The sequence below is a fragment of the Artibeus jamaicensis genome, unplaced genomic scaffold (genome assembly GCF_021234435.1).
Source record: "Artibeus jamaicensis isolate MK-2021 breed Jamaican fruit bat unplaced genomic scaffold, CSHL_Jam_final scaffold_378, whole genome shotgun sequence".
In the NCBI taxonomy this organism is placed as follows: domain Eukaryota; kingdom Metazoa; phylum Chordata; class Mammalia; order Chiroptera; family Phyllostomidae; genus Artibeus; species Artibeus jamaicensis.
Window position 1 is genome coordinate 227092 of NW_026522044.1, and position 10112 is coordinate 237203.

At 44.4% G+C, this 10112-nt stretch overlaps 1 protein-coding gene across 1 annotated transcript; it reads right to left on the bottom strand.

Annotated features, from left to right (window-relative positions):
• Nucleotides 1-828: 828 nt before the first annotated feature.
• Nucleotides 829-2516, bottom strand: ZCCHC12 (zinc finger CCHC-type containing 12). Its single transcript, XM_037146001.2, has one exon. The coding sequence runs from the start codon at nucleotides 2441-2443 to the stop codon at nucleotides 1235-1237; it is 1209 nt and encodes a 402-aa protein (XP_037001896.2). The 5' UTR covers nucleotides 2444-2516; the 3' UTR covers nucleotides 829-1234.
• Nucleotides 2517-10112: the final 7596 nt, after the last annotated feature.

The following is a 10112-nucleotide window of genomic DNA, read 5'->3' on the forward strand; positions in this document are numbered from 1 at the left end:
AATGTGAGTAATGAAGGTTACAACTGCTCCATCCAGTCCTCCTTGAGACTTTTTTGGCTTATCCGAGTGAGCAGTCAAGATTCCTGGATTCAACCTTCTGTGTTACACATGTAGTTTCAGGGTTGGTTTATGGGGTGAGGCTTTCATGCTATTAGGTGAGCCTCTGGTGCTGGGATCCCATTAGTAGCTGTTCTTTCCTTTCCTTAACTGGGGGTTGGGGAGAGGGAAATTTTAGTCCACAAGACAGATTCCTGGTTGTGACCACAATGTTGTCTAGAAGCAGCAACAATAATCTAAGAAATCCACCTAGAGGAGGGAGGGCTACCCCTCTCCAAAGGGACCATGAATGGAGCCTCTGGACTCACCACTTTGGACTATGACCTCAGCACCAGACTCCCCAGCCATCAAACTCCTCTGGATACATTACAGAAAAAAGCACTGGGTATTGTCAACTAGTGAGTACCATAGTTGGGCTCTGTGACCTAAGCAACAAGTCAGTTGTAATGAAAGGCTCTGTCCATTTACTTTTGGGGAATATTTCAGCCCTTTTCTTCTTCACTTTTCCTCACCTGCAAAATGAGATTGCTAAAAACCCCACCTCAGGATATAACTCCACCCCTTTATAGCTTTTTTAAGTATATTTCTCTTATTCCTTTTTCCTTTACCTCTTCTTAAAATAATGCCACAGAGACATTAAAATAGATGCTGATACATATTTATTAACATAGAAAGAAGCCCACAACATAAGTTGTTTTATGAAAAAATACAGACTGTAGAACAGCATTTATATTTGAACACTCTTATCTATACATATATATTTATCTGGGTACATCAGTATAGGGAAACATCTAGAAGGATATTCATCAAAGGGTTGACAGTAGTCAAGTCATATAAGGGTGGAAAATTTGGAGTTATTTGTACTGTCTTTTTTGTACTTTTTTATTGTTTGAATACTTAACAATGAATTATACCACTTTCACAAAGAGAATAAAGCTATCAAAGAAATGTGCACACACAAGACATAGAGCCTTAGACAACGAAGGTGGTGAGCAATAAAGGTCAAAGGACAGGCCATCTTCTTCCATTGTGCTGTTGTCTAAGACCCTTTGTGCTCCACCCTAAAAGAAAGCTGTTTTGTGGATTAATTCATGTAATTAGAGGCATCCCTCCCAGTCCTGCCATCACTTGACTCTGAATATAGCTTAGGATTCATTTAAGGCTGGGGTCTAGCACCTCACTGTAACTCAGAAGGGTCATCAGGTTCATCAGGAACCTCTCCTGACCCCTCCTGCTCTGTATGTGTCAGCCCCTGCAGGGTGATTATGAGATTCTCAAACAACTGGGCCTTGTTTCTCTCACTATCACAGGTTTCCTTCAAGTGACCCTCCTCGCCACAATATGAACAACCGATTGTGTATTTTCGCTTCCTGGCTTTACACACATCTCCAGGACAATCATTCTTACACCCAGAACCACCACTGGTAGAAGGAGATTGAGCCTGGGAACTGTTGGGGGAATCAATGACTAGCAGTTGATCCCGAGGTTTGGCCCTACTTCTGGGAGGAAGAGATCCTGAGAACGAAAGTGGAGGGTCCTGAGAATCCACCAGGATCACATCCTCATCTGAGTCACCCTGGGTGTCCTCTATCTCTATCACACTGCAATCAGCACTGCCAATCACTATCCGTAGGGAGCCCTGAAACGCCACTGGGCTTGTTGCCCTCTCCACCATTGACTCAGATCTCCTGGCCCGCTTTCGTTTGATAAAAGTGTCATCCCACTCCTCTTCCTCTCTTATCATTCTGATTAACTCTAGGAAATTGGGAAGATGCTCCCGATCATTTGCATACATCCTGAGGAGATGCTTCAGCCTGTAGCGAAGGTCCCCATTCAGCTCAGCCCCTACAAGGAGCTGGTGCAGGCGACTCTGGTTTGCATCTTTCTCAGCTATGATCCCTGCCTGAATAGCATTCTGGAGCTGCACCTCTAAACGGATCACATAAAGAGAGGCTTTCTCCCCTTGTGCCTGCAGAGTGTTTAAAAATTTACCATGAGCAGTCACACTGCTTTCAGACTCCCCAAACACTAATTTCATTGCGTGCAAGCAACCTGCCACACTTAGTCTGGGATTGGCTGCCTGGAGTAAACGCATGACCTCCCGGGCGGGGCCCCTAAGTGTTTTCAGCAAGCACTTGAGCTTTTCCTCCTCAGACATATTCCAATCTGGCAGGACCCCATTGACTTGGTTGAGCCAGTTTTCAAAGGTTTCTTCCCCTTGAGCTGGTACCACCCTCCCTGAGAACAACTTCATGTTTCTGTCTGCCACGTTGGCCATTAAAGGACCAAGACTCCTCCCCAGGGACCTCAGCATAGAATGGGCCCAGGGCGGCAAGGGTGCATTCTGCCGTCGGGTATTGCCCATGAGTGCAATGATGCTAGCCATGACCAACGATGATAGGGTATCTGAATATTAACCAGAAAGTTGGGCTTTTTGGAAAAGCCTAATCTGTAGGCGGGCCTTCCTCCTATCTCAGTAGGAACTGTAAAAAAGAAAAAAATAATAAGAGGGGAGTAATAAGGGATCAATAAGTCTGCAGCTTTTGTCTCTCCCTTCCTGAATATCCGGCAGTACATTTCATATCTACCTACTGCCCTAAAAATACCCTCCAGGAGACTGGCAATTACAGTCTCATGGAGCCAGCCAGCGGGTGTCTCCCTGTTATCAGGGAGCTTTTGAAAGCCACATCCATCCCTCCAGTCCTTCAAGAGGGATGGCAATTTTACTTCTAAGTGTTACAGTGTATTGACCTGATGCTAGGCTGTCAAAATAGAGCACAGTGGTCAGATTTGTGGGATTAAATAAAATCTCATTAACCTCATGGTGTCTGGTCTCTACCACCCTTCTTAAAGTGTCTCTCTGCCCCCACCCCCATCCCTTATTTTTCGGATTCTTACACGAGCTCAGGGGCAAGCTCACGCCCTTATTTCACTACCAGCCTTTGCAACTGGTGGCCACCATGAGAAAGTTGTCCACCGGGGGTTACCAATCCCAGACGAAGGGGCGTCAAGACTTCGACAACGCGGAGGGCGAAGCTGGGAAAGGAAGGGTCAAAAACACCCTCATCCTTCATCCCTCATCCCTCATCCCCTTCCCTCGCTTCCTCCCCAACCCTCGCTGCCTCTGCTGTAGCCAAGTGGAAAATCCCCCCTCCCACCTTATGAATACAAGCCAAAATCATCAACCTACCTGTTCTGCAATCAGCAGCACAGAATTCAGGTTTGCATTGGGTTTTGATGGCCTGCCACCGAGAAATGGAATAGGACTTGGACACACACACCTACATATTCCTCCCCAGGAAGAGACGAGAGGATACAAAGGGGTTCGAGACAGACAGCTTGTGATTCTCTCCTGGCCCCAGCCCCTTGCCTCCCCCACCCCTCAAGGAAACTTCCCTCTCAATCCAGGTAAATCCTACTTATTCGGCAGCCTCCAGCGGCACCTCACCTCCTCACTCAACGCTGTCAGGCCACAGGAGAACTTCTTGCCCTCTGCCTCGCAGTTCTCAATTTTCCAAGAGAGGAACGGCCTAGTCCTGGTAGGGCTTCCCCTCCTCTCTCCACGCCAGGCAGTCGCTCCCGTTTTCTGCTCCGCGGGTGGGCAGCGGAAGCTCTCACGTGACAGCTCTGTGTACCGCCTTCGGTCTACAGGACCCTGAAGGGGAAATGATGGGCACTTCCTCGACCACTAAGCAACTGGGGGCTGCTAGCACCGAGCTGCTCTGCATAGGCGCGCAGCTAGGGGGAGACGAATCCTAGCAGCACGGTTCCCAGGCAGCCGGCAGCCTTGGATTATTTTTTTACATATATTTTATTGATTATGCCATTACAGTTGTTCTATTCCCCCCTTCATTCCCCTCCACCCTACCCCCCGTCCCCACCATTACCCCCCCCCCTTTAGTTTATGACCATGTGTCTCAAGTCCTTTAGATTCTATATTTCCCATACTATTCTTGCCCTCCCCCTATCTATTTTCTACCTACCATCTATGCTACTTATTTTCTGTAGCTTCTCCCCCCTTCTCCTCCTCCCACTCCCCTGTTGCTAACCCTCCATGTGATCTCCATTTCTATGGTTCACTCCTGATCTAGCTGTCCTCTTACTTTGCTTTTGTTTTAGGTGTGGTTGTTAATAACTGAGTTTGCTGTCCTTTCACTGTTCATCTTTTTTATCTTCTTTTTCTTAGATCAGTTCCTTTAACATTTCATATAATAAGGGCTTGGTGATGATGGACTCCTTGAATTTGATCTTATCTGAGAAGCATTTTATCTCATGCCCTTCAGCATGATGTTTAAAATCATGCCCTTCGGATGTTTTTATTCACTGTCCACTGAGACAAAAGTGTGTGATGCCCGGGCCTACGTGACCAATCAAAGAGGCTGGGGCAGGGTGGCTCCCCGCACAGCCTCGGGCTGAGGCAAATTATACATGAGGATGGGGTGATTAAAGGGGGCCACAGTTCTATAGGACCTCAAGTGCAGCTCGGTTGCATGGCTTGGGAGAGTTTGTAACTCTTCTCTTCTCCCTCTTCCCTTTCCCTCATCTCTGCACCTTTGAGGCCAAGTGCATTAAACATGAAATGGAATGGAAAGCAAATAAACTATAGAAGTACTTCACTTTTGTATAGTGGGAAGGCGGGGGGCGGGGAACATTAGTGCTCTCTTTGTGCAAATAGACTTGCACTGACAGTTCTGACTGTGAAGAAGGTGACAGTATGTCCATTTAACAGTGAGAGAACTTAGGCACTCAGGCTGTTAGTCACTCACCAAACAATGGGTGCAAAGCTGGGTGCATCAGAATCATTTTGGGGAATCCATTAGAAATGTAGATTCTTGGACCCTGGCTGGCATGCCTCAGTTGGTTGGGTGTCCTCCAGCAAAGCAAAAGGTAACAGGTTTGATTTCAAGTAAAGGCACATGCCTGGGTTGCAGGCCTGGTCCCAGTTGGGGGCATGTTCGAGAGGCAACTAATCGATGTTTCTCTCTCATATCAATATGTCTCTCCCTCTTTCTCCCTACCTTCATAAATAAATAAATAGATAGATAGATAGATAAATAAATAAATATTTTTAAAAAGAAATGTAGATTCCTGGGCCTGGTCTCTGGGGCATTCTGATTTCGAAATAGGACTGGGGGTGTGATTTTAGATTTTAGATTTTTAACCAGCACAATAGTTGATTTTGATGAGTAAAGAAATGGTAAGTAAGTGCACCTGCCTCCAATGTATCTTTTCACAGCATATCTGTGGTGAAATACATCTCCAGAGTGGATGTCCTTAGGTGGGCCCATGATCTTCCTGAAATTGTATGGAAAAAGTTTGGATTCTGTAGGAGGCTGAATAATGGCCACCTAAATATATCAAGTCCTAATCTCTGGAACCTGTAAATGTTATAAAGAAAAACAGTCTTAGCAGATGTGGTTATACTAAGGATCGTAACACAGGGAGATCATCCTGAATTATCTAAGTGGGCCCTAAATCCAATCATCACTGTCATTAGCCAGCAGAAAAGAGAAAACTGAGGTACTGGAAAGGAGAAAGGGATGTGAAGACAGAAGCAGAGATTAGAGTGTGTGACCACAAGCAAAAGAATGCAGGTAGTCACCAAAAACTGGAAGAGGCAAGGAACAAAGTACAGCCCTGCTGATACCTGGGATTCAAGCCAGAGAAACTGATATTGAACTTCTGGCCTCCAGAACTATGAAAGAATAATTTTTTCTTGTTTTCAGCCACCAAGTTTGTGGTAATTTGTCACTGCAGCCATTGGAAGCTAATACAGACTACGTCTTTCTGAATCCATAGATTTGTAGATTTTTTGGGTAAATATTTTATTTATTTATTTTTAGAAAAAGAGGAAGAGAGGGAGAGAAACATCGATGTGTACTTCCGCCAAGATGGAGTTGTAGGTGGAAACACTTTGCCTTCTCGCACAGCCAAATCTAAAAACAACAAAGTTTTAGAAACAATAAACGCAGCCAAACCACAGAAAATTGAACAACATGGGAGTCCGACAACAACAAACCACTCAGCTAGACCAGTAAGAGGGGCGGAGCCAGCAGTGGAGCGGGTAGGGCAAAAAAGAGCCCCCGACCCAGGCAGCCAAGGGCGAATCCCAGGTGTGGGTTAGGATGGGCAGAACCAGTGAAGGCGCAAGGTGGCTGGCTGACCTCAGTCACACATTTGCTCGCAGATAAACCAGCAAAGGGGCGAGCATTGAAACAGACTGCACAGGCCCCAGTGCAAGGTGGCAGGCTGACCGCGGTCATACATTTGCACAAAGATAAACCAGCGAAGGAGTGAGCAGGAAGACAGACCGGGCAGGCCCAATCTTCCCAGCGGCCGGAAGGAGCAGAGGGGACCGCAATTGCTCCTTCTCTGACCCCGCCCGCACATACAGCATCACAAACCAGAGATCTGGGTAGCCCCACCCTGGTGAACATCTAAGGCTCCTCCTTATATGTAACAGGCGTGCACAGATCAAAACATGGCTCAAGAAAAACTCAGAGCCCCAGAGCCCATAAATCTGAGCGAACAAGAAATTGCCAACCTATCAAAGGTACAGTTCAAAACACTGGTGATCAGGATGCTCAAAGAACTGGTTGATTTTAGCCACAAATTAGAGGAACATATGAAGGCTAAACTAATTGAAATAAAGGGAAATGCAAAGGAAAGCAATAGTGATAGAAAGGAAACTGGGACTCAAATCAAGGGAGTGGGCCAGAAAGAAGAAAAAAATGACCAAACAGAAAAATATGAAGAAACAAGAATTCAAAAAAATGAGGAGAGTCTTAGGAACCTCCAGGACATCTTTAAATGCTCCAACATCTGAATTATAGGAGTACCAGAAGGGGAAGAGAAACAACCATGAGTGGAAAACTTATTTGAACAAATAATAAAGGAGAACTTCCCCATTCTGGCAAAGGAAATAGACTTCCAGGAAATCCAGGAAGCTCAGAGAGTCCCAAAGAAGTTGGACCCAGGGAGGAACACACCAAGGCACGTCATAATTACATTAGCCAAGATTAAAATGAAGAAGAGAATCCTAGAAGCAGCAAGATATAAGGGGACGGTCACCTACAAAGGAGTTCCCATCAGACTGTCAGTGGATTTCTCAAAAGAGACCTTCCAGGCAAGAAGTGGCTGGAAAGAAGTATTCCAAGTCATGAAAACCAAAGACCTACAACCAAGATTGCTCTATCCAGCAAAGCTTTCATTTAGAATGGAAGGACAGATAAAGTGCTTCTCAGATAAGATCAAGTTCAAGGAGTTCATCATCACCAAGCCCTTATTATATGAAATGTTAAAGGGACTTATCTAAGAAAAGGAAGATAAAAAACATGAACAGTGAAAGGACAGCAAACTTACACTTATTAACAACCACACCTAAAACAAAAGCAAAGTAAGAGGACAGCTAGATCAGGAGAGAACCATAGAAATGGAGATCACATGGAGGGTTAGCAACAGGGGAGTGGGAGAAGGAAAAGGGAGGAGAAGGTACAGAAAATAAGTAGCATAGACCATAGAAAGAAAATAGGTAGGGGGGGGTAAGAATAGTAAGGGAAATATAGAATCTAAAGAACTTGAGACACATGGTCATAAACTAAAGGGGGGAATGATGGGGGAGGGGTGTGCAGGGTGGAGGGGAATGAAGGGGGGTAATAGAACAACTGTAATGGCATAATCAATAAAATATATTTTTTAAAAAGAACACTAAAAAAAAAACCCCAATGAGATACCACTTGACACCAGTCAGAATGACCATCGTAAACAAGGCAACAAACAACAAATGTTGGAGAGGTTGTGGGGAAAAGGGGAGCCTAGTTCACTGTTGGTGGGATTGCAGACTGGTACAACCACTATGGAAAACAGTATGGAATTTTCTCAGAAAACTAAAAATGAATCTGCCTTTGAACCTAGCAATTCCATTGCTAGGATTATATCCTAAGAACTCTGAAACACCAATCCAAAAGAACCTATGTACCCCAATGTTCATAGCAGCACAATTTACAATAGCTAACAGCTGGAAGCAACCTACATGCCCAGCAGTAAATGAATGGGTCAAAAAACAATGGTACATTTACACAATGGAATTCTATGCGGCAGAAAGAAAAAAGGAGCTCCTACGCTTTGCAACAGCATGGATGGAACTAGAAAGCATTATGCTGAGTGAAATAAGCCAAGTGTTGAAAGACAAATACCATATGATCTCACCTTTAACAGGAAGCTAAACAATAAAACAAACAAGCAAGCAAAATAAAAACAAAGACACTGAAATAGAGAACAGGCAGACAGTGAACAGAGAGGAGAGGGGAGGAAATTTCAAGGCAAAGGGGGAAGGATTTACAGGAACTAGTATAAAGGACACATGGAAAAAACTAAGGGGGTGGAAATGGGAGGGAGGTGGGGAGCACTGGAGGGGTGGGCTGGGATGGGATTAAAAGACAGAAAACTGTACTTGAACAATAATTAGAGAAAAAATCAATGGAAAAACAAACAAACAAAAAAACAAAACAAAAACATTGATGTGTGAGAGATACATCGATCAGTTGCCTCCTCATGTGCCTTCAACCGGGACCTGGCCTACAACCCAGGCATGTGCTCTGACCAGTAATTGAACTGGCAGCATTTTGGTTCAGAGGCCAGCACTCAATCCAATGATCCATAAAAGTCAGGGCAGGTTTGTTGATTTTTTTAGTAGGTCAGTAGCCCAGCAATGCTTAAAAACCACTCCCCTATAATCTTTCTTCATTAATATCTTCCTCCTTCAACTGGTATATTAGGAAGGAGTGTAAGAAATGAAGAAATACACTTACAGCATTATTAGAAATAGACAAAAAGTATAAACAACCCACATGTCCATCAATTGATGGATAGATAAAAGGTAGTACAGTTTGTGCAACAACATGGTGAAACTTGGAAACATTACGCTAAATGGAAGAAGCCAGTCATAAAAGACCACGTATTGTATGATGCTGTTCATATGAAATGTTTAGACTAGTCAAGTCCATAGAGACAGAAAGTAGATTAATGGTTGCCAGGGGTGAAAAAAAGGGAATAACTGCTACTGAATACAAGGTTAATTTTCAAGGTAATGAAAATGTTTTAAAATTGACTGTGATAATGATTGCACAACTTGGAATATATTTTAAAGATTTTTATTTATTTATCTTTACAGGGAAAGGAAAGGAGAGAGGGAGAGAAATATCAATGTATGGTTGCCTCTCATGCATCTCCTTTTGGGAACTGGCCTGCAACCCAGGCATGTGCTCTGACTGGGAATTGAACCACGGCTGTTTGATTTGCAGGCCCACACTCAATCCAGTGAGCTACACCAGCCAGGGTGAAACATTTTATTTTATTTTTTTAATATTTTATTTATCCATTTTTCGAGAGGGGAGAAGGGAAGGAGAAAGAGTGGGAGATAAACATCAATGTATGGCCGCCTCTCACGCATCCCCCGCTGGGAACTGGCCTGCAACCCAAGCATGTGCCCTGACCGGGAATCGAACCTCCTTACTTCACTTCCTTACACAAGCAAAATAAGGACAATAACAAATTTATTCATTTATTTTTTAATTTTTTGACAACAACAAATTTAAAAGAACAACAACCAGAAATGCCAGAAAATCAAACTGTATGGAAGTTCAACAACCAAGCAGTTAAAAAACATTCATCCAAATTGGTAGGAGGGGCAGAGACAGGAAGCTCAGGCAGAGAGGATGTGTGGCAAGGAGGCAGCTCGCATACCAGTCAGTCTCACATTCACATGTGGATAAGCTGGAAGAAACAACTGGAGAGTGAGACAGACCATGCAAGCCAGGATTCTGGCATGGGAAATTAAAGCCTTAAAATCCTCTGACTGTAAAAATCCATCGGGGTTGTGGCAGCAGAAGAAACTCCCAGCCTCACAGGAGGGTCTGTTGGAGGGGCCCACAGGATCCTAAAACATACACAAGCCCACCCACCCAGAAGTCAGCATCTGAAAAGTTACAATCCACTTGTGGGAAGCAAGGGAAATGACTGAAAGCTGGTTGAGGGCTGAGCACGTGTCATTTTTC